Below are 23,679 nucleotides of genomic sequence, written 5' to 3'. Positions count from 1 at the left end.
AGCAGAGTTTTGGGTAATTTTTCTGCAAACTCATTTTACGATATTTTGAAAAGCAACCATAAATAACAACTCAGCTTTGAATGCAGTTTTCTAAAACACTTAACCACATGCTGTTAGAGGTATATCTCTTCCAAATCGGACTCCCAAAGAAAACAAAATGTATGTAAATTCAATTTGATGACGTATATTAAACGAATTGCACTTTCATCTTTACAACTGAACTTAATCTTTGAATGAAATTTAACCTTGAACCTTAACTAAATAGAGAGAAGGAGATTCTTCACTTGGTGTCGGTGGCATGTGGCACCGGTGGCACCCATCCGTGGAAAACGGCCTCCAGTTCGGCGGCGACTTTCAGGCAGAGCTTGTCCTGGTACTGGGCTGCCACCACCTGAAGTCCGATTGGCATCCCCCTCTTGTTGGTGCCCATGGGCACGTGGGTGGCGGGCAGTCCAAGGACGTTAAAGAGCAGCAAGTTGTCGATCCCCGTCACATTCAGCAGCGAGGTGTGGAAGCAGAGGGCGCTGGTGTGGAAGGTGGGCAGGATGAGGACTCCTCGAGTGCCAAGAAGTTGCTGTTGGGAATAGAGATTGTACTCAAATGCCTTCCTTCACTATATAAAGTTTACTCACATTCAGGTGACTTTTGACCTTTTGCACATCCTGTCGATACTCTTCCATGTTTCCAGAGGCCATTAGCCCATTGAAGCGCTTCATCACTTCCAGAACCATGGCCTCCTTGGTGAAGATTGAGTGACCAATGATGCTGTTGAAGAGCTCCACCATCAACAGTCGCATCGAGGGATCTCGGTCCGCTCGCTGGGTAACGATGCTGGGCAGACCTTTGAGGTCTACCAAGGAAACCAGGGCGATCTCCAGAGAGTTGCTCAGGAATTTAAGATCCAACTAAAGACACTATTTATAGATTTGTTCTATAGCATTAAAGAGGTTGTTTCTTACCTTCTTCGCTTGAACTCCTCCTCGCTCCAAGCACTTAACAGCTTTTGTGATGGCCAGTTGAATATCAAAGTCCACTACGGGATGGGTAAGGCAGTTAAATCCCGAGTACCCAAAAGCGTAGTATACCTACACCAACAAAGTTTTTGTTATTAAATAAACTCTTTCTTTAAGATAAACTCCCACCTTCATATCCTTTAAGGTCACTGGTTCCGACATTTTCAGCTTGTGCTTGTTGTTGCCCGCCATGATTTCCAACAGCAAAGGTAAATCCCTGGCGAATCTCGTGATCGGACCGATCTGCAGCATCTTAGGGAACTTGCTGTCCGTCAGAGAATACGGAAAGTGACCTTTGACCGAGGTAAGTCCTCCAGTGGGCTTGTGGCCAAAGACGCCACAAAACAAGGCGGGCAGGCGGATGGAACCACTGATATCGGAACCCACTCCAAACGTGGTGGCTCCACAGCCATTCAGGGATCCCTCACCACCCGAAGATCCTGCGGAAGTGCGTCGCAGATCGAAAGGATTCAGGCAGCGTCCTTGAATGTTGTTGCTGGTCTCGAAACTCATGCAAAATTCTGGGTTGGCAGATACCAAAAGGGGAATGCCTCCGGCAGCTCGAACCAACTCCACCACGTCGCCATCCTGTGGAGCTTTCATGTTCTTGCGAGCCAGACTGCCAACGGCAAAAGATAATCCTGTCAAGAAATCAGAAAATTATAAATGCAGGAATGGAAAAGGCTATTAAAACGAAAGTAATTTAATGACCTAAAAAAATTGGGTGAAACTTATCTTTCTTATTATCTTTTCTATTAATTAGACTAATTTTCAAGGACTAGGACTCACCTTTGAGACCGCAGGATTCCTTAACGGTAAAGGGCACGCCCAGGATGGGATACTTGGTGTACAGGGCCACCCGATCGAACTCCGAGCTCGCCTTCGCGATCAACTGGTCCGCCAAACGGGCATCCTGCAAAGCAGCCTCAAATCGATCCTCGACGACGGCGTTCAGCGAAGGATTCACCTCCTGGATGCGGGCTATATACGCGCTGACCAGCTGCACCGAGGAGATCTGAAATCGAATGGAATCACAGATATGACTTGCAAGTGCCTCCCTTGAATGACGTAATAGCACTTGGAGACTCACCTCACCACGTCGCAATTGGGTGACCAATTCCACGACGGACTTATTGAGCAGGAGATCTCGGATTCCCGGGAAACTGGGTCGCTGGCGGCGGAGTACAAGGTCCAATATTTTGTTCACCAGCATGCCAAAGGCGTTCAGCACAAAGGCCAGCAATCGCAGGAATATCTCCATGTCGAACAGTCGGCGGGTCAGCGAAAGGTGATCTTTATTCAAATCGACGGACTTTGAGCGAACCTCAGCGGAAGTGGGTTAGCTACAGCAATCGATGTATTGAACGAGGTAATGTGAAAGGGGCTCTGCACCTGGAACACTTCCGAGCTCTTCGACTGCGGATCGGGGACTACGCGTGCCGATCGACACTCGCACTTATTTTCCCTTTGTTTTAATTTGAATTTGAATTTAATTTCAAAGCGGGGCATTCTCCAACACTCAAACAACCTGGGGTATTCAGCAACGATATCCAAATTACTCTTCTTTCCAACAAAAGTAAAATAAATACGTTCTGGGAAAAATTTAATTAAAATTCCAAAAGGAAAGTCTTCATTCTTTGGTAAGGTGTGGTTTGGAAAAGTTATTACATGAGTTCAAAAAAGAGAAACGTGTTTTATGGTTCCCAAAGTGAAATAACAAAAAAAAAACAAACTCGTACCAAATTACCCCAATTAAAAAAAAAGACATTATTCATTCATGTATTTATTTAGTAATAATTTAGTTATTGTTACACTTATCACTTACGTGCTAAAAGGAAACGTTCAACAAAGGCGAAAACTTGTTTAGCACATTACTCACTGGAAAACGACTCGAATCGAATTGAATCGGTTAACGAAACGGCCAACGAATAATGAATAACGAATAACAGAGTACTTCAACCGAGAAGAGAGTTTTAGAATGAGAGTGTTTTAGAACTCAGTTAGGCAACTTGGCAAAGGCGCTAAGGAGACGTCTATATATCCGTATAAGTATAGTTGCTGGCTTGCGCAAAAATTGACATCTATGTAGCTATATGTATGTATCTTTTTGTATGCTCTACACTCATGATTATTCACACAAAACTGTTGAACCTGTCTGGCATTTATCCATATCCATATCGATATCTATAGACAATTACGCGGGATTGTTTGCGGGGGGTTTTGTATCTTTAAAATCGTATATCTGCTGCAGGTTGGAAATCGAACCCACGCCGGCAACAGTTCGTCGAAAGAGTTGAACACAGTTTTTGTTTTTGCCATATTCTAATTTCTAATACCTACCGAAAAAACCGCCAAAGTAAATTCGTCTAAAAATGCTCTAGAACAAAATTAGGTACTTTTTGAGAGTTTTCGACGAACTGTTACCGTTTAAGCTTTAAAGGGTTCCAAGTTCTAGCTTCCTTAGAGGTTTTCTTCTTCTTTTACTGGCTATACCATTCATATGTCTGATTACCACTGATACAATCTGGTGAACAACAAAAGAGGCTTTTCTCAGGGATATGTTTGGGTGTTGTGGTTGTGGGGTTCCTAGTCTCGTGTATATATGCTTAGCCTAGTTTATGGTATATTATTCGCTATCATATCATATACTTGCTATATGCTCGGTTATCATAGATTGGTTATTAACATTAAAATATTTATTGTCTAAAACATTTCGCCCCGCTTAGTGCCACTCTAGACCTTTTCCCCGCCCAACGATTCTAACTATTGCACCCACCTTTGGCTACTTACAGATAACTCCTGTTTATCCACCGATCAAATTTTGAATTCAATGGGTGCACCACGGCTCTCCATCTCATTGCTGGTGGCCGAGATCCCAGCTTCATTCCCTTGAGCAGAGCACTTTGTTGGGTAGTAAATAGAAAACTTAAGGGCCTAAGGGGAATTCGGGTTAAGGATCTCTGGGTTTCTGGAGCAACCAGGCTCTCGGGGCTCACAAGTGCCTGGTCCTCGGGCAAAGTGCCGTGCTGAAGAGAATTCTCTCAGGGATGAGACTCAACCACCGGCAAGCAAACCACTCCGGATCCGAAGACCAGCCTAGGTCATGTGCAGATCCCCCTTGAGGATCCGCGTGAAGGTCTTCTTGAACTGCTGGTTGGCCAGGGCGTAGCAGAAGGGGTTCATGGGGCTGTTGGCGTAGCAGAGGAAGTACGAGAACATGTACAGGTGCTCGTTGATGCAGGGCGGGTGCCGGCAGAAGCCCTCCACGAGGGCCAGCACATGGTAGGGGGTCCAGCAGGCCACGAAGCACCCCAGGATGAACGAGATCGTGCGGAACGCTTTGCGGGCACGGTTCTCCGACTTGGACTTCTGGCGACCGCCCACTCCGAGGATCAGCGGCAGGGCCTTCTTGCTCTTGAAGTGCTTCCCTATCGAGTGGATGAAGGCCCGCTTGCTGGAGTTCCGGCTGGCCGCCAGACCCTTCTCCTCTTTAACGGGATCGTCCTCTTGCTGATCCCGTTTCGTGGGGCCACCTCCTCCTCCTCCGCCGCCGCCGGTGCTGCTGGTGGTGCCCGAGGTGGAGGGCAGCTTGTTGGTGTTGCTGTCCGAGGTCTCCCGCTCCTCGATCCGCTCGAGGATCGGCTGGGGCGGCGTGGCCATGCCCACGGGCGTTCCCGACTGCGGCGTCTGCGTCTTGACCTTCGGCGAGAGCGGCATCGGCGGCATGGGCGAGTACAGGATGGCGTCCTTGCTGCTCGTCTCCATGGGACTGGAGGCCCTTCGATGCGGACAGTCGGCCGTGGTCTTCCCGGGCACGTCCAGCAGGCAGATGGCCTCGATGCAGCTCTCCCGGCGAACCTTCGCGAAGTCCTCGATGCCTGTGTACGAGACGAGAAGACGTTTTTCAATGGCCACCGCCTCCTCGAAACTCTGACTCTGACTGTTACTCGGATTCGGATTTGGATTTGTATTCAGGTTGAGATTCAGGTTCAGGTTGAGACTTAGACTGAGGCTTTGGCTTTGGCTGGGACTCTGGTTTTGGCTGGGGCTTTGGTTCTGGCTCTGGTTCTGGCTTGGATTCGCATTCGCATTCGGATTTGGATTCAGATTCGGTTTCGGTGGATTGCGGCGGGCGGGCGGAGGAGGAGGCAGCCTCCCGAGGACGCTGTCGTTCGGGGAGCTCGTGGTGGCCATCATGGCGGAGCTCTCGTCCATGTAGCGCAGCTCCGAGTTGGTCATCAGGTCGTAGGTGAGGGCCAGCTCGCTGTTCCCGGAGCTGTTGCCGAAGGGGCGGTCGGAGTAGTCCTCGGAGAGCGGGGTGGGGCACTGGAAGGCGTCGGGGGGCGGCAGGATGGTCTGCACCAGGCCCTGGTGCACCTCCTCGCTGGGCACCTCGATGGGTGCGAGGTCCACCGGCGAGAGGGGGTCGCTGGTGCGGGGAGGGGCGGCAGAGAGGTCCACCAGGCGGTCATGCTCGGCTATTTGGGAGAGGGTGGAGCAGGAGGTGCGCTTGGGCCGGTCCAGCTGTGGTTGGTTCTGGTTCTGGTTCTGCTGGTGGTGCTGGTGGTGGAGCTGGTTCTGCTGGTTCTGCTGGCTGTGGTGGTGCAGGGAGCGCACCTCTTCCTTGCTCTGCGCCCGCTGCAACGGACTCTGGTTGTGGTGGTGGTGGTGCTGTTGGTGGTGGTGGTACTGGTGCATGGCCTCGATGGACTTCGAGTTGGTGGTGCTCTTCTGCAAGTTACCTTTGCCCCGCGTCGCCAGCAACGCCGCCTGTGCCCCGAAGACCAACCCAATGGAGGATCGCTTCCGCATGTTGTTCAGCTTCTGCTGGCTGATCAGCTGCTGCGCCTGGTTGACGGAGGACTCCTCGTCGGAGTCGAAGGCCGGACTGCTGGAGCGCTCGCTCTTCTCCGCATCGACGGCGGCCTCCCGCTTCTTGGCCTCCTCCTGGATCTTCGCCGCGGAGGCCCTCCGCTGCTCCGGCGTCATCTTCTCCACCTCCTCCGCGGCGGTGGCCAGGGGATTCGCCTGTCCGGAGCCACTCAGCCGCTTGATCACAGTGGTGCAGGCGCTGTCCAGGTCGGTCTGATCCCCCGCCAGCTCCACCTTGGTCTTCAGGATCTTCTCCTCGATCACCCCGATCCCAGCCGCGTGTCCCGCCATCCCGGACATGGCTCCCGCACTCAGGGCCACCATGGACTGCATCTTCCGCTGCTTCGCCTCGCTTCTCTTCTGCATGTCGTAGGCTGTCTTGTAGATTCCAGCATAGAGAACAAAGAGCACGATCAGCGTGGTCCAGTAGTATCCAATGATCAGCGCCGTGTTGAAGATCGGATCCTTGAGGAACTGCACGGCACACTGACCAGGAAGCAGGTCTCTTTTCCCAGTGAAGTGCTCCCACCCGAAGATCGAGATGAAGAAGAGCAGGGCCGGAATGATCCAGGTGATGGTCACCATGTAGATCACCCGCGTTCGCGTTCTCCAACTCCGGTACTTGGCTGCTATCTTTACGGAACAGTAGCGATCAATGGTGATCAGGAGCACCGTGTATTGGGACACCAGGCACACCGTATAGTCCACCGAGAGCCACAGATCACAGAGCATCGGACCCAGGTCCCAGTAGCCCTTCAGCACGTATATCGTGTAGAAGGGCATCGAAACGGTTCCTGAAACATTAAAATTAAAATGGGTTATCATCTTTGTAATGATTGCATATTATTTTAATGATAACACAGTCTTACAAAATTAAAAAAAAACTTTTGCAAGGGAGATGGGTGTATTTTTTTGGGTTGGGGGTAGAAATTTTGCAGTAGGAGAATTTTTCCATTTTTCCCATTTTTCGAAAAATGACTCCGACTTTCTTACAAGTATTAGCTACAATTTTTATCCGATAGAGTTTTCAATACTTCAATAATAAAATTTCTGAAGACGAAGGCTTCAACCCTTTTTCTTATGTTTTTTATAGTCTTTCGTCACCCGAACCCAAAAAAATACACCCCATGCAAAATCTTTGTAAGACAGTGTAATCCAAGGGAAGTAATTAAGAAGTAAACGCTAAAGCATCTACTCAACTATATGGTAATTATTTCCAAAATATTTAAAAAGTGCCTACCTATCAGCATATCCGTGGCTGCCAGCGAGGCGATGAAGTAGTTGCTCGGCTGCCGGATATTTCGGTCCACAATGAAGGCCAGAAGCACCAGGATGTTGCCGCCCACCGTCAGAATGATGCAGATGGCCAGGCAGATGGCGATCAGTATTGTCTGCCACAATTCGAAGGGTGGCAGCACTGGACCCAGGATCTCCGAATCGGAATTGGATGCCGACATGGTGGAACCTCCCTCCGAGGTCTGATTCCTCAGACCCAAGAGAAGGTTGGTGTTGTTCACGTCGAAGTTCCTGTACCATTGCAGCTGATCATTCACCGACCAGGAGCCGAAGTCACTGCTCTCTCCGTAGATTTTGGCGGCCTCCAGGAGACGCTTGCATTCTGCGTGGGTCAGGACTCGCTTGAACAGCACGCTGCACAGCTTATCCCGTTCCCTTCTGAGGCTCCTAAAGGATAGCAAGAAAAGTAAGGATAGGTTATGAAGATAGTTTACTTAAGGTTCTTTCCTTCAGAAAGTTAAAGGTCTTTAAATCTTTCAAGCCAAGTTTCTTGTTTTCTATAAAGCCTTGTGGCAAAGTTTTCAACAATATGACGGAATTACTTTTTGAAAGGCGCCTTTATGCAATTGAGCTTGCTTACCAGTCGGTGATCCACTTGCTCTTGATGGTGTAGATGGAGTCGCTGGAGTTGCCATTGAGGCCAGTCAACTCCTCCTCGCCCGCCGACTTGTTAAGCGACCGCATCTCTAACCGCTCCGCCCTCTTCCCGCTTCCCTCTTCCCGCTTCCCTCTTCCCGCTCCCCTCTCTCCGCTCCGCTCCACAAGCTCTGCGGTCTTTATGGTAATTTCAAGTTGTTCCTCCTTAATGTGCTGTCGTCGACGGATGTCCCGGTATGCTTACATCGCCTCCACGGAATGCCAGGACTTGTCTCCGGTCAGGTGCAGCATCTGCAACAGGCAACAAAAGCAGTTCCTACAATTGCCCAGCACTTGGAAAAAAATATATATTTAGGATGGTATAATATAACTCAATTTTAAATAAAGTGTTTCAGTGTAACTATGGTCAAATTATATTGATTATAAACAACGCTTGAAATGAAGTGTCTACCCAACTTTTTTACTATCTACAATTTGCTTATCTTATTGCCATTTTTTCAGTGCATACTTGGTGGCCGTCTTGGCTTCCGCCAAGTTTAAACTAATTTTGCAACCGTTAACTGGCAACCGGCGACTGGCGATGCAATTTGCTTGTGGCAGTTGCTTCCTGCCCGATGCTCCTGCCGCTGCCCCTCGTCCTTATTGTGTCCTGCTGAACTCTGTTATGTTGCCTCATTATGTTACGGCATGATTTGCTTATGGCTCTGCCACTTGAGCTTCGAGGAACCCTCGTTCGCCGTTCGCCGTCGCCCTTCCTAGTTTTCTATCTCCAGGCACTTTTTGCATTCACTGATTTTCTTGACCTTTTTGTACCTTCGCTTGGGGTCTTCTATTTTGACTGACATTTGGTAAGCTGAAACCTTAAATACTTTTGGCCTTTTTTGGAGATTAACAGGAATCATAATATATTTAAGTAAACTTCCCTGTGAATATCAATAAAAAGAAGAAGGTAAAAAAACTAAAAACCTTTACCAAAAGTTTGAATATTTTAAAATAAATATATTTAATCAAACTAACTCAATTTTTAAGTCTTCTAAATATGATTACCACTCTATCCCTCAAAACTTAAGAGTTTCATAATCAATTTAACAGAGTATTAATTACTATTTCACAGTATCGTCCTTTGTACACTTTCTTGGCTTTATCCTAGTCGACCAACAGAACCTCACAGTCGACTTGATGTTGTTTAAAACTAAGTGTTCGTATTCACTTCTCGCAGGACGAACTTTCTTCAGCTGAGGTCACTCGGAGGCCAGAGGCTGCTCAACTTCTTGACTGTTGCATTTGGCCCAAGGAATCCGCCAAAGTTGTCCTCGTTGTTTGTTATTTTTAGAGTGCGGCTGCTGGGAGGCAAGGTGAAAGCATAAAGCGGCAGGGCGAAATTGAGTTTGCAAGTTTTCAAATATAATTCCGAACAAATCGATAGGACAAACTTGTGGAGCGGCCTCTTTGGCAGTTGGCAGGCAAATTCCACAAGGGACAATCGAGTTATCCGCTGTTGCATCCTTGCCACGCAAGTGTTGCATCCTTGCAGCTCGGCACGTCCGCTGGCACTTTGATTGACTGGAAATTGAATTAGTTGGGACAATTTGTTTTCATTTAATTCCCAAAACATTGCCAAAGCCAAGATATCCGCCGAAGCGAGTTAGCCGTAAGAAAGGCAGTTTCCTAAATCCGTCAACACATGCGACAATCCTCCGTTGACAGCTGTCAGACTTTGTCGCCCCCGGATTTTGTCATTGGAAACCGGTGGCGAAGCCTCCAGCCAAGCCCTCACCTAAACCAAACCCAAATCAAGGAGCAGTCCCAATTTCTATGCTAATTGAGGGCTATCCTCTGAAGGGTGTTCGGGTTAAGCGCTTTGATTGCGTGAAATTCTCGCCAGAAAGTGCTTAAATCCTGAAATGGGTTAAGCCCCACAAAAGGTAGCAAAAAGGCATTACAATTAGCAGGTAGTTAAGCATGGGGATTCAAGGGTGTTATTATGTATGCCATTTAGTAGTTGAAAAGATGATTATTTTAATGGCAAATTAACGAACAACTTAATACAACGAATGGAATATAAATCCTTTTTTTGTAAAGTGGTTCACCACTCTGCAAAGTGCTATTGTTTATTCAATTACAAGTAAGTCCTTTATTGACTTTTATTCGACAAGTGTTTCGTTGTGTTCTTATATCACTATTGGTAAACAAAGCTCCAACTCGAACCTCAGTGGTTTGTCTCAACTATGTTGTAATAACCTTTTACTAACTCCCAGTGGCACAAAAGCATTCTCGCCACACAACACGTGAAGTAATAATCCCGTTTAAGGACCTTAAGCCTTTGTCTAGTTGACCACGGGGCTGTTCCTGCTCCTGCTGGCCCTGCTGCTTTTCCTGGAAGTCCCGGACTCCCAAGCTGACCGCACAACAAAAACAGAGGGCAACGGAAAGCTGTAAGATCAAAGCGTTGATCTGGCGGGATGGCGGGGTAAGGACTCTGTCACAGTTTCCTGCTCCCATGGAAACTTTAAGCTGACTGCACTCAGGGAAAAACAGAATATTTAAATCCAAGAAATAGTAAATCAATAAACTCCTTTCAAAAATAGAAGCAAGGACTCAAAAGAATCAGCAAATATATTTAAAAGTTTTTCCTTTATGTTTATATTATTTCTTATTCCTGGAATTTAATACCCTTCTGATCCGGACTTCCTTATAAAATTTCCCGCAGTGCAGCAAAGCGATGTTGCTGCAGGGCTTGTGTTGCATTCTGGCCTTTCATATCTCGCATCTCCCTGCAACGGACATAGTTTGGGCTTAAGCCCGAATCGAGGTTGCCACACGAATGACACACGCTCCGCTCCGAATGGAAAATTGGAGGGGACGCAGGAAGCACTGGGGTTTCAGCGGGGTTTATGGCCAAGCCGTTGGCTTTGTTTGCACAACTCGAAGTTGCCGGCATTCTTGGCATGCGTTCAGAAGGAGAAATATGTAAGCAATGTGTTTGCCGAATGGCTGCCAGGATTCAAAGGATACGCGGGGGCGGGGAAAAGGTTCGAGAGCGCCTTAAATCAGCAATTATGTCGCGCAACTTTCGCCGGGTGCCAGGTGCAAAAGGGAGAGCAATAAAAAAGGGATTGGGATTTTCGTCGAGACGGTGGAAACCCCCTTGTTAGATAAGATTTCGCTCGCTCCTGTTGCCATAATAACCCGCTTTTGCCTTTTGCCGTTCCCTGCTTTTTTGCCTTTTAATAAACTTATTAAATGTGTAAGCCAGCCGTTGTCCTTGCCACTGCCACCGCCCCCTTTTCCCTTTCGCCTGCCTCTCCTCTTTTATTTGGCAAATAATGAAAAGTAATTTAATCAAGCCAACAAAAGGGCTACGGAATTCATCAGGGAAGATAATGGGAGTCCCAAATTTGATTGGCACTTGAACCGGTGCCCCGTTTCTTTTTTCTTCTTTCGGTTAGCCGGCATAGGGGCTCCAATCAGGACTCTTTGGCTTGTGTTAATTGCCTGCACAAAGCCCTGCAATGTCGGTTAGCGGCTTCCAATCATGCGCTAATATCCGCCTGGCCAAAAGCTTTGAGGGCTGCATCCATAATCCCGGCGACCAAAGGTACGCCGATGCTGGTTTGGCATTCCGGAGCGTCAAAAACTGTCAACGGCCATGGCGTTCTTTTGTGCCTGAAAACCCTGGCCGCAGATTATGATTTTGACAGCATTCTTTGGCCGCCGCTCAAAGAGGTGGGGATGGGGGAAAAATGGGAAATGGCGAAAAAAGAGGCACTACGTCCAGGGAATAAAGAGCTATGTGCCGCATAATCAACTTGTGCAAGTGCGCCGGCAAGTTTTAATTACAAAACGTCCAGGGGTTCTCCACTCCACTTTCAGCCATTTCCATTTCGAGCTCTTTTCCCACTTCCACTTCTGTTTAATTCATCTGCGCTCTATATTAACATTCTTCACTTTTTTGCCACGCCCACCCGCCTTTTGTCGACTCCCTGGGAACTACTTGCCACGCGCATTTTAATCAAAGTAAAATTTTAAATAAATATTAGAGACGCACAACGTGATGAATAATTTCGGGCTGCCGCGCTGTCAATTGTCTGCCTCGCATGGGCAATTTCAATTTCAGCTACGTCAGCCCGAGAATTGTGGAGTGCACTGTGGAAAATGGGGGAGTCCTTTTATGTGCATAATATTTTTAAAATTTTAATTGAGGTCTTCCGATGCCAATAGATTACTTCATTTATACTACTTATTTTACATAGATGAAATAAAATATTTGAAGCATACAAAATAAGTTTAGGTTTAGGTTTGGTTTCGATATCGAAAAGAATATAATAATTTGTCATATATTAGTAGGTTTTTTCCAAAATCGTTTTTAAAATATTGTTAAACAACAAAGATAGTATCTACTTTGCCATGAAAAACCACAGCACCTGCAATTTTGTTTATATTTTTGCGCGTGTGTTTGTAAACCACTCGGAAGGCTGTGGTTGGGTGGTTGGATGGGTTGGGGGGTTGGGAAGCTGGGGAGGGCTGAGCTGAAACCGTGTCGAGTCGGTGGCTGCATCAGACTTGTCCTTGACACGTTTGCTGCATGCCAAATGAAGGCTGGCTCGCTTCCTTGCCGCGAGTAGTGAAAAAAACGCTTTGGAAGACAACCAAAGACCGCAAATCGTTTTCGGAGACTGTTGCGCGTTTACTTTGCTCGCTGGCGCACTCACACAGTGGCACACTTACACGTACGTCCCCATGTACATTACACATACACACAAACACACTGGTGACGGCATGCACATGCAAATTTAACGAGCGCCAATGGCAAAAATTGCGCCCCAGGCCACTTAGCGTTGTCTTTTGTGGCATGGAAAACACACACACACACACATGCGGCGGCATATATTCATACATGTCGACATCCTCGTTTATTGCTATGCAATCTGTTGTTGCCTTTATATCCGGCAGCCAGATAGCGAGGGCATAAAAAACCCCCCTGGGGCACCATAACAAAATGGTAAGCGACACTTGCCACGAGCACGCTGAAGTGCTCGGATGACGCTGCCGGCGAGCAAGAAGGTGCCACAGCGTAAAATCTGCGGCTTAGAACAGATGGATTTTCAAGATTCCGGCCGCTGATCGATTAAGCCGGGCAAACAAGCCGGATTTCCCGCTTAGCTGTTTCGAGTGAGAAGCGCTGAGAAGGGCTTAAATAAATGGTGAAAAAATCCCATGTTAAAGATCACTTAGCTGGAAGTCATGAGAAGCGCAGAGAAAGGTTCTAAATTTGAGAGCATAATGAAATAAGATAGTTTTAGCTCCTCTAAAAAATCAAGTTTTAATTTCATGAAAATCTAATTTTCCTAAATAAAAAATAATCCCCCAAATATGTGCTGCTTAACCAACGCAGAGCATTCCACACTCTCCTTTATTTCGCACACAGTACCCCTCTTAATTTGAGCTTCCTTCCGTTTTTAGCACCTCTCCTGCACTCCTGTCACTGCAATATGTTTTTATGATTATGACAATGATAATACCGTAATCGCTGTTGCCGCCTTCTGGCTTAATGCAACAACTGCAAAATGCGTTTGGGCGACACTTGCAGCAAATTGCCCCACGCACACACAAGAACTATGAGCACAAACGATTCGAGCTGAAAATTGCTTGGCACAGTTTGTCGCATTTTTCGTCCTTGTGCCTCCGACTGCTGCTCCTGCTCCTACTCTTGCTCCTCTTGGTCCTCCTGCTCCTGCTGGTCCTGCCCGCCTTGTCATTTAGAGCTCATTTCAGGCGAAAAACGAAACGGAATGTAAACAAAAGGCAGTGGCAACTGTGGCAGCAGGGCGGCAAAAGGACGCAGCCACTTCCGTGTCGCAGCAGCCATAAAATGACAGAGCAACTGCCTCCGTCTACACTCAAAAAAAATTGATGAAATGACTTTGATTAGATATAAAGTGCTGAATCAAAATCAGCTTATATGATTGCTTTTAAAAATTAAACAAGAAATTCATTTACTTCCATTGATTTACCTTACATTTTGTTAGGTGTTCAATATGCTTTCTAACTCACATAAATTTCTCCAAGTGCAGACCCCCTTTTGAGCTTCTCTTTTTCATTCCCCTAATGAGCTTGATGCGTTTTTGATGATGCTGTTGGCTCCGGCTGCTCCGTGGTTGCCATCCTGCGCTGCCTGTCGCACTAATTGAATGTTTTACCTCTCGGCCAACGCTGCGTATGCGCAATGTGCAGGCTCTGCAGGCTGCCCGGTTGAAATTTGACTTTTATGAGGCGTTTTCGGAATACACAATTACCGTGTCGAATTTATTAATGCCATTTATCATGAGGCCCAGAATGTAGAGCGGCGAGGTAACCTCTTTGTCCCAGGCCCACTCCTTCATGGCTTGTCAGCGGCTTTAATTATGCTGAGGCTGCCGATGTCCTGCTGGGACAGCATCCTGGCCGAGACGTGCTCATATTTTATGCCTTTATAAGCAGTGTTCGTTCCGGGGCCTCCCCCCATCCACTTTGACTTCAGGGGTACATTGTGTGTGGTATGACAATTAAAAGCTAGAGCGTTCAAATTAAGTTAGGCAACCCTTTTCATGCCACGAAAAAGAAGGAAAGGTGTCAGCACACAACCTTTTAATCATGGCGACACATAATTTGTCTAATTTATTTTCAACTCACAAGCATTTGCGTTATATTTACGAGATTCTTCTTTTCTACTACCTTTTATTACCTTTAAAGCGCACTAACTTTGTGTGGAAAACCCCGTTTTTTCCAAAAATATAATAATCAGCCACACGTTTAATTACACAAACCATAATAGTAGGCTCAAATTAGCCGCAAGCCGTGGGTTTATGTTTCCTTTGTGGCTTTGTGGAATTAGCGTTGTGTTCATGTTAATCGATAAGCACTCAATTAACAGGTCTTAAAAGCTTAGGCGCAACACAAATTTTTGCGTGTTGCCGGCCACCAATTCCTCGGCCTGAATTTTCCGACCAGCCAACCAACCTCCCTTCCCGTTTTCCCTCCCACAAAACGGACAATTTCCAGCGGCAAGCAGCTGAGGCGTAAATTGATTCAGTAAGCTTAATTGTGCTGACATTTTCATGTGGCAGCGATCGATCAATCGATGTGGAACTGTTTGCACGGCACGCAACTGCAGCCTTTCCCCCAACTTGCCACTTGCCACTTGCCACTTGCCATCCAGTAAGCCTAATTTATGCCGTTGCATGGGCCGGGAATTGAATATGACAACTTTATAGAGTTTAGTTTATTATAATCGCATAAAATATGGCGACGTGCCGGTTGACTGAAACGAGCGAGGGGATTTTGCCGAGCCTTCAACTCCCGGAGGCTCCCAACTGCCGGCTGAATGCTCCATTGTTGTGCGGCTCATGCATCTTTCATGGGGTCATGTTAATGTGGCGCTCCTGCTCTCCTCTGGCTATGATTTCGCCACCCTTCCGCCCGCTGCCCGCCATCCGTCTGCCTCCGCGCCAAAGTTTATGCAACAGATTTATGAATGCCCAGCTACGTGGCTGAATTAGGCAGCTGAGGGCTTTCCCAGACCACGGAACACTGGTTCGCAAGATAATAAGATACACTCGAGAAACTGGGAAGCCACTGATTAAATTGCATACTAAATGTTCAGATGTTTTTATTGAAAGATACTTGGCTTTAGACGAGAAATGTAAGCTTAAAGGTGCGAGAAATATATGGTTTTTTGGAGCAAGGTTCTATCTTGAAAATTTCATTGTCTGCACTTAACAATAAATATTTTTCAGAGTGCCCTCTGAATTTGCATCCCCCAACTTATGAATTTAAAAAACCCTCTGCACTTGCAAACTTGGCTTCTGGACGGTGAAAAGTTTTGCTCTAATTGTCAACTTCATTAGCCAACTAACTGCTCTTCCGCCGCCAATTTCTCCGGAGAGCTTCGCTCATCTCGGGTTGGAAAGTTGAGTCTTTGTTAATTAAGTGCAACCTAATCTGCAGCTGCTGTGGCAGACATAACTCATTCATTTGGCTGAATCGTTTGCAGCAGCTGTTGCCTCCTCTTCGGTTGGCTGTTAATTGCCGTAGACATGACAAATGTGCCCCCTCCTTCCGCATTGTTTTTCCAATCCCAGCAGATCCTAGATCCAGAACTTCGCCGTTGTGCCAATAATTGCCACCATTGTTGTTTTGACACGGCCAATACTTGTTTATTGGTTGATAATTGGCAATGCAACTGGTTTAATTACAAATATAATGCTTTCAACCGATTTATCCACAATTAACAGCTGTCGAGCGCCGGTAATTGCCCGGGGCTTTATGCAAATCCGCTAAAAGATTTCCCAGGGCAAATAGCAAATGCTAAATCCGTTTATAAATATTTAATTCGCAATTTATAGCCGAAGGATATTTAGCCCTCTCCTCCGCTTTTTCCTTGCGTAAGTTGTTTTTCATGTTTCTGCTCTGCTTTACATTGCTGCAATTTTTTCTCGGTTTTCCCGCTCTCTGTTCTCTGTTTTTTGTTTGACTTTCCAATTTGCGATTTTCCTGGGAAATGTTTTCAGCACTCGCTGGCTGCGGGTATCTGGAGTCCGAAATGGTTTCCCCTTGGCTATATAATAACCCCCTCATTCTGCGGAATGTGGAAGCGTTTCCTGGTATTGATATGTTAAAGGAATTTTTATTGTTTTTAATTGAGTTTTATTTTCTTTGGAAAATTCTTTTGAGAATTAATTTAATGGTGGAAAAGCTTTTGCTTGTTTATGATAAAAATGCTAAAATATGCAATCGTGTCCGCGCATTCTGATGACTTTTCATTGCAATCCTATGTTTTTTGTGGCCCACAAATACATAGCTCAAGCAAAGCAACGAAAACAAATATTTTCGGATATAGTGAAAATGGTTTTTAATTAAAAAAACTTTTTAGCCACGAACAGCTGTCAAAACTGGCGCGAATTGGTCTCGAAACGAAGAATGGATGCTCTGGAAGGGAATTCCCGGATAACACATTAAATTTCTTAAAGAGCTGCGGCCATAAATTGTTTTCCCAGCTTCGCAGCACTTGTTTGTGTTTTGCCAAAACGCTGTCAACGCATTACGTAATTATGGATGTATCAAATTATGAAAAATGTGCTCGGCATTCGCCAAGTTACGTGTTGTGGCAACATTTTATGGCTGTCGCGGCACTGCCGTCCTTTGCCGCAGCGAATTATGTGACAAAAACGCTTCAGTAAACAGCAGACGTACAAATAGATGGGGGGCATGCCACAGAGAGACAACAGAAAGGCGAACAACCAACTGAGACTTGGTTGAAGGGGGCAGCGGGGAAGGATATACACGAGGAAAATTATTAGAGTTTAATGTAATGAGTTATGGGTAACATAAATTAGGGCATATAAGCCTAATCTCTTAGCTTGGAAACCCAAAGATAACATTAAATTATATTCCTTTATTTTGTAGAAAAAGTACCCCATTCAAAGTTAAACCTGTGAAATGTAATGTGTTTTTTAGTATGATTTACATAACATAACCCATTTTTTTAAGTGTACTGGCTAAACTGGGTAACTGGAGAATCTGTCCGAGGGCTGACACGTGAGTCCCTGTCCCCTGCTTTCGGTGCCAGTGCATCGTTAAAGATTTATTTAGATTTTCCAGCGGGCGCCGTAAACCGCAGCGCGTAATTGTCCGCGTATGTAGTGGCTGGCCCTCTCTTTCTATCTCTCTATCTTTATCACTCTATCTCTCTCGCCGTCCTGCTCTGCTTGCTCTGTCAGCAGTGCATACTTTTATGGTAATAATTTCAGTTGTGGCATTAAATCAGCGGAAACGGAAATGTAAAAACGTGTTGCCAGGAAGTCATATTTCAGCTTAGACAAACGAGATACACGAATGGCCAAAAGGCAAGAGGCAAGAGGCATGAGGCAAAATGAGAGGGGAGCGGAGTGATGAAGCGTGAGATAGAGCCACATGCAACACTGTTGTCAGTTGCTGTTTGTAGTGTTGTTGTGAAGGAGACTACATCGCATTAATTCGGTTTTACAACATGGCCACACGTAAAAATGAGAAATGGCTGACACACATGCTGACGCAGCCAGCGGGTGCGAGCGAGAGGGCGCGAGTAATGGGTGAACGAGAGGCAGACAACAATCGCCATCAACAATATAGGCGAAATTAGCGCAAAATGAATTATAAATGCTGCCTTAATAAAAAGCCAAAGCACAAAGCTCGCCCAGCAAACATCAACTTCTAAGCGAGTGAAAGAGACGGCTGAACGGTAATGGCCCATGCGGAGGGAAAGAGAGGTCCGAGGAAGTGGCAGAGGAGAAGAAGAAGCAGAGGCAGCCGCAACTCTCCACAGATGTAAACAGTAAAAATGTTGAATGTTCTTCCGCCGCTTTATGTGCAGCATCAAAAACAGATGCTGAACAAGCCGAGTGCAAAGCAGAACGGTCCAGAACTGAAAAGCGGAAAGGAAAGGATCAGGAACAAGGAACAAGGACTAAGGAGCAAAGACCACCAACCAAGGAGTTGCGGAAGAGCTGAAAAGCCTTGTCCACTGAAATTGCACTAAATAAAGAAGCAAAAGCTTATATTTAGTACCCAGCAGTTATTTTTTTTATTCCTTTATAACTCCTCCTGGGAGCATAGGGCCTCGACTAGATTCCTCCATCTTACTCTATTTCGGGCTGTCTGTTTCGCTGTGTCCCATGTGATGTTGTATTGGGACAACTCTTGAAGGGCGGTTCGTCTCCATGTTGCTTTAGGCCTGCCTACACGCCTGCTTCCCTGTGGGTTCCACTCTAGCGCCATTCTAACTATGCTATCCTGGTCCTTTCGCAGTGCGTGGCCTATCCATCTCCATTTTTTCTTCCTGATTTGGAGTCTTATTGCTGTTTCACCCGTCATATTCCAGAGGTCTATGTTGGAGATTCTGTTTGGCCAGAAAATCCCGCATATTATTCTGAGACATTTGTTGGTGAAAGCCTGCAATTGTTGGATAATTGTCTTTGTTGTGAGCCACGTCTCGCTTCCGTATAGTAGGACGGATTTTACGCATGAGTTGAAGATCCGTATCTTTGTTTTTCTTCTTATTTGGCGGCTTCTCCATATGCGGTAGAGTCTCCCGAAGGCAGACCTGGCTTTGGCTAGCCTGCTCGTCACATCTTCTGTCACGCCACCGTTGCTGGAAATTACGGTGCCAAGGTATGGGAAACTCTCGACGTATTCTATTGGGTTTCCATCTATGATGATATTTCCTTGGCTGGCGTTATTGAGGCGCATCGCTTTTGTCTCGCCGTGTTAATTTGTAGACCCACACGGCTGGCTAGGTTCACGAGGTCATCAACTTTGGATTGAGTATCGCTTAGTTTGTGAGAGATTAGGCAAATGTCGTCAGCGTAGTCCAAGTCTTCTAGGTGTCTGGTGAAGCTCCATGTTATTCCACGCTTGTGTTTGCACACTTCTCTCATGACCTCGTCCACCACAATGTTGAAGAGCAGTGGGGATAGTGGGCATCCTTGCTTGACCCCGGTGTTTGTTTGGAAAGGTGCACTTGTCTTCCCGTTGTGCAGTACCGCCAGGTTGGCGTCATCGTATAGCGCCTTTATTAGGGCGATGACTTTGTGCGGTACTCCTTTCCTAGCAAGCGCTCCCCATATTGCTGCTCTATTTATCGAATCGAACGCCTTCTTGAAATCAATGAACAGGAGGTACAGTGGTGCTCTCCATTCCACAGCTTGTTCGGTTATGATGCGTAGGGTGTTGGCTTGGTCTACGCAGCTCCTGTGTGGTCTGAAGCCTGCCTGTTCATCTCTTAGTGTGGGCTCGTATTTTTCCGTCAGGCGTTCATTCAGTATTGTGGCTAGGACTTTGTAACTGGTGTTCAGTAGTGTGATCCCTCTCCAGTTGTTGCAATCACTAAGGTCTCCTTTCTTGGGTATTTTCACTATGACTCCGCATTTCCAGGAGTCGGGAATGTGTTCGCTCTCCCATGCACTCGAGAAGTGCGGATGCAATGTTTCTGCCATCAGTTGGGTGTCAACTTGGAGGATTTCGGCTGGAATGCCGTCCATCCCGGCAGCTTTGTTGTTCTTTAGCTTCTTTATTGCATTTCCGATTTCTCTCACGGAGGGTGGGGCGGATGATATTCTCCGGTTCCCATTTGCTGGCGCAACGTTTCTGTAGTCATCGCTCCTGCTAGGCATGTCGGAGTTGCTGATTTCCATGAAGTGTTGGCGCCACCTGTGGATTTGGTCGTCGTCGCTAGTGAGAAGTATTCCATTGGCATCTTTGACTGGCTGGTTCTTCCTTCTATAGCCTCCTGAGATTTGATCAATTGTCTGGTATAGTGATCGCATGTTGTTTTCGTTTGCTGCGCGTTCTGCATTATCTGCCAGTCTATCCAGTAGGGCTCTCTTATCATTTCTGGCTGCTCTCTTGACAGCTTTGCATAGTGCGCGGTGTTCGTCGCGTCTATTGCTGTCACGGTCAGCCAGTAATTTTAGTGAGTTCCTTTTGTTGATCGTGTCCCACGTTGCGCTAGAGATCCAGTTGTTTCTTCTTCGTTGTTGGGTGCCAATGATGCCTTCTGCGGTGGTCCTTAATGTATCGCACGTCTGTTCCCATGTCTGGCCTTGCTGCGGTAGTAGGTGGGTGCGTAATGTTGATGCAAGTCTGGCGCTGATGTCCGTTTCGCCAAGTAGGTGTATGTTGAGGGGGGCCGGGCGGTGGTTCCTTGAGTCGTCAGCATTTCGTGGGCGATTGCGGTCCAGCTTGATTGAGAGCTCCCCAATGATCAGCTCGTGGTCGCTGTCTATCGATGCTCCCCTCTTGTTCCTTACATCCAGTAGAGACTTCCTCCATTTTCTGCTTATACAAATGTGGTCAATTTGGTTACGTGTGTTTCCACTCGGAGATGTCCACGTGTATTTGTGGATATCTCTGTGTGGGAACACACTACCCCCAATGATTAACTGAAACATTTGGCATACTTCTACTAGTCTATCTCCATTGTTATTACGCGTGCCCATACCGTGGCCCCCAGTGGCTGACCTCATTCTGGTAAAGTTGGGTCCTATTTTTGCATTGAAGTCGCCCATGAGAACAGTGATGTTGCCTCGAGGTATGTCAGTGAGAGTGGAAGTTAGCGCGGTATAGAAGTCGTCTTTGATGTCGTCGTTTGCGTCTTCGGTTGGGGCGTAACACTGCACGATTGTTATTGGTCTGGCCCTACATCTAAACGTCGCTTTAATGAGTCTGTCTGAAATGGGTGTCCAGGAGTGTAGCGTTTCTTTCATTCTTCTGGCTACGAAAATCCCTACTCCATATCTGCTTCCCTCATTATTACCGCTGTGTAAGATTAGGTTGCCATTTGCTGATGTTGTTACCCCACTACCGCTCCATCTCATCTCACTGATCCCCGCTATTGTGACCTGAAGTTTGTCCATTTCTCCTTCAAATTGTGCTAATCTAGACGGCTCTCTTAGAGTTCTAACGTTCCATTGTCCTATTCTTGTCCTTTTAGATACGCCTATAGTCGTCATCGAAGGGGGTCCGTTTGTGTTTAGTAATCTTGTGTTGGATTCTGTAATCGGATTGATTTCAGTCGAGCTGGTGATTAGCCAGAAGCGACCTATCCTAGTGGTGGGGCTGCCACCTAACGCCATCTAGGAGAGGCGTGGGGGTTACACACTCTGCTTTGCCGATTTGGCGCATATTTGCATCGCAGCGCCATCTGGCGGGGGGATGCGAAGAGTAGACCCGTGGGGCCTGGGGAGCTTTTTTTCTACTTCTATAGGTGTGCCATCTTACGGCGGCGAGAATGATTAAGAAACGTGCTTTCTACTAGTGATCTTGGATGTTGTTTGAGTGTGTATACTAAGTAGTAAACACGAAAGTTCTATTGTTGTGTCCATAGTGGACGGGGGGTGTGCGGATCCGGGGAGCCGAAATTTGTTACTAATGTTAAGTGAGTGGTAGAGCATAGAAATAATGGAGCTTCGGAAAAAGAGACCATTTCTTTTTCTCGGGGAGCCTGGGATTCGAACCCCGGCCTTCCGACTCGTGGTCCAGCGCTCTACCTGCTGGACCACCGAGCCCCCCACCCAGCAGTTATGCTGTTGATTAAACTTGTGGTAGGGATATGAATACAGTTCTTAAATTCCAATTTAATAAACTATATATTATGCTCCAAAAAGAAAGTATAATAGAAGATGTTGTAGAGCTTTTATGTATTGTTGATTTAAAATTATTTTAACTATTGAGAAGGCTAGCCTAGTAAAACTCGGCACCTGCCACGAACATTGGCTGCTGATGGTTTTGGTTTACAATCTCAGCAGGTTATATGTACCAAGCTAACCGATGGCAACTTTTATTAACCTATCGCTATCGCAACTTCTGTTGGAAATGCGCCAATAAACATTTTCAATTTAAGTTGTATCTAGACAAGGGCTTTTCGCAGTTTAGTCGCTGGTTTATGAGCGGCTCAGTGGCTAATCCCAAAGAGCAGAGTCGTCAGCTGACGAGCGGAACTTAAACCTCGCAGAAATCTTAAAGGCAGATGTCGGTTCCCCCAATGGATTTTCCGAGGCCGGTGGAACTGGTGGAGCTGGTGGTGCTGCTGCTGTTGGCAATTATCACATCGTGTCGCAGTGGCGGCCATAATAACCCCAGCTCCAGTTCCATCTCCGTCTCAGTCCGAGGATGAAGTCAAATGCTGCAAATACAAGCAATCAGACGAACAGCAGCGGGATGCGCCCCTCAACACCCATTTTAATGTGCGCACGACTTGCCCCGGGACAAACGCATATATCCGAGCATATCGGGGATTGGGTTTTCGGGGGGCTGGGAAGCGATATTGGGTCTGGTAACTCCATGAATTTCCTTGTGTTTTCAGTGGGGAAACAGCAGTAAATTGACATAAAAACCAAATTGTCCATAAAAATGTATTTCCCTTTAGCCCAGCCAAGGATCTCCCCAAGCAGTTGGTTTCCCTCGATTTTCCCGACTTTCCCGCCTTTTCTCCATCTTCTCTTCTCGCACCCCGATGCTTATCGATAAAGTTCAATGGCAGCTTCAGGGGCAACTTGCTCAGTTGGCCGGCGGAATTAGTTTCCTGCGGGGAATCCCTCGGAACGGTACCGTCAACCATTTAATCAGTTCATCGCCTCCCGGCCGCAGCGAATCCTGCTGGCCAAAGGATTTCTGGCTTGTGCTTATTTCAACACCCTTTGGGGCTTGTAGTTTATTTATTTTTTTTTTCGTTTGGTTCGGTTGTTGTTTGAGCGGGCTTACTGCCGCCTATTGACACAAAATAAGTCGGCTTTAGTTTTGGTTTTATTGGCCGCATTCTGCCGGCAGGAAATTAAAAGCCATCTGGCAATGTTTTCATTTCCTCTCGCCAGAGCCACTTCATCATCGGTTCGGGATCGATATTATGCTAATGCCCGCCTAATTATTGCCCATTATCGAAATGAACAGAACACATTTCCCATCGCCATCAAAATTCTATATAGTCGTAGTTCGCCGGCTGGCTTATTTGATGAGCTGCAAAACAAACCGAGTGAAGTTCGACTTTTGGGAATGGGATTATGATTTGTAAATGGGATTTAGCGAGGATGTTTGGCAGGATGAGTATACTTAGACAGTAGAGTTTTGTCTAATTGACGAACTTGATTAATTGGATTCAGATTGAGTGGCGGGATCTCAATAAATTTGTTTTCAGTAAATTAAAAAACGAAATAAGCACAATGAAGGGTGAACTTATATAGATTTAGAAAGCAAAATTGTGTTCCAGCAAAGCTTGAATCATTTTCAATGGCATACATATTCTCTTTCAATTTTTGTTGGCTGTAAAAGTTGATGAATCTATGCCTGTTATTAAATCCTGCATTTTTTCCGTCATGCTCCTAATTGTTTT

The 23,679-nt window shown here is 46.5% G+C and overlaps 2 protein-coding genes across 3 annotated transcripts in view; both read right to left on the bottom strand.

Moving 5' to 3' along the window:
* Positions 1-164: 164 nt before the first annotated feature.
* LOC108099636 (fatty-acid amide hydrolase 2-B) lies at positions 165-2,459 on the bottom strand. Its single transcript, XM_017203266.2, has 6 exons — positions 2,104-2,459; positions 1,803-2,028; positions 1,143-1,654; positions 960-1,085; positions 633-905; positions 165-574 (listed from the first exon to the last, which is right to left on the bottom strand). Exons 1-6 carry the CDS (start codon positions 2,272-2,274, stop codon positions 281-283), a joined length of 1,602 nt encoding a protein of 533 aa, XP_017058755.1. The 5' UTR covers positions 2,275-2,459; the 3' UTR covers positions 165-280.
* A 327-nt stretch (positions 2,460-2,786) lies between these two features.
* Positions 2,787-23,679, bottom strand: part of LOC108099625 (probable muscarinic acetylcholine receptor gar-1) — a 32,708-nt gene continuing 11,815 nt past the window's right edge. Inside the window, exons 2-5 of one of the 2 annotated variants that reach the window (XM_017203253.1) lie at positions 7,762-8,069; positions 7,126-7,568; positions 5,756-6,679; positions 2,787-4,891 (exon numbers count right to left, since the gene is read on the bottom strand). In XM_017203253.1, coding sequence (XP_017058742.1) covers positions 4,110-4,891; positions 5,756-6,679; positions 7,126-7,568; positions 7,762-7,865 — 2,253 coding nt within the window. In that variant the 5' untranslated portion in view covers positions 7,866-8,069 and the 3' untranslated portion in view covers positions 2,787-4,109. Of the gene's footprint in view, positions 6,680-7,125; positions 7,569-7,761; positions 8,070-23,679 lie in introns of both variants that reach the window. The other variant, XM_017203252.1, reaches the window with a different exon arrangement.

This window comes from Drosophila ficusphila, unplaced genomic scaffold (genome assembly GCF_018152265.1).
Source record: "Drosophila ficusphila isolate 14025-0441.05 unplaced genomic scaffold, ASM1815226v1 contig_791, whole genome shotgun sequence".
Taxonomy (NCBI): domain Eukaryota; kingdom Metazoa; phylum Arthropoda; class Insecta; order Diptera; family Drosophilidae; genus Drosophila; species Drosophila ficusphila.
The sequence above is the reverse complement of the archived record's forward strand: the minus strand, read 5'-3'. Positions and strand labels throughout refer to the sequence as shown.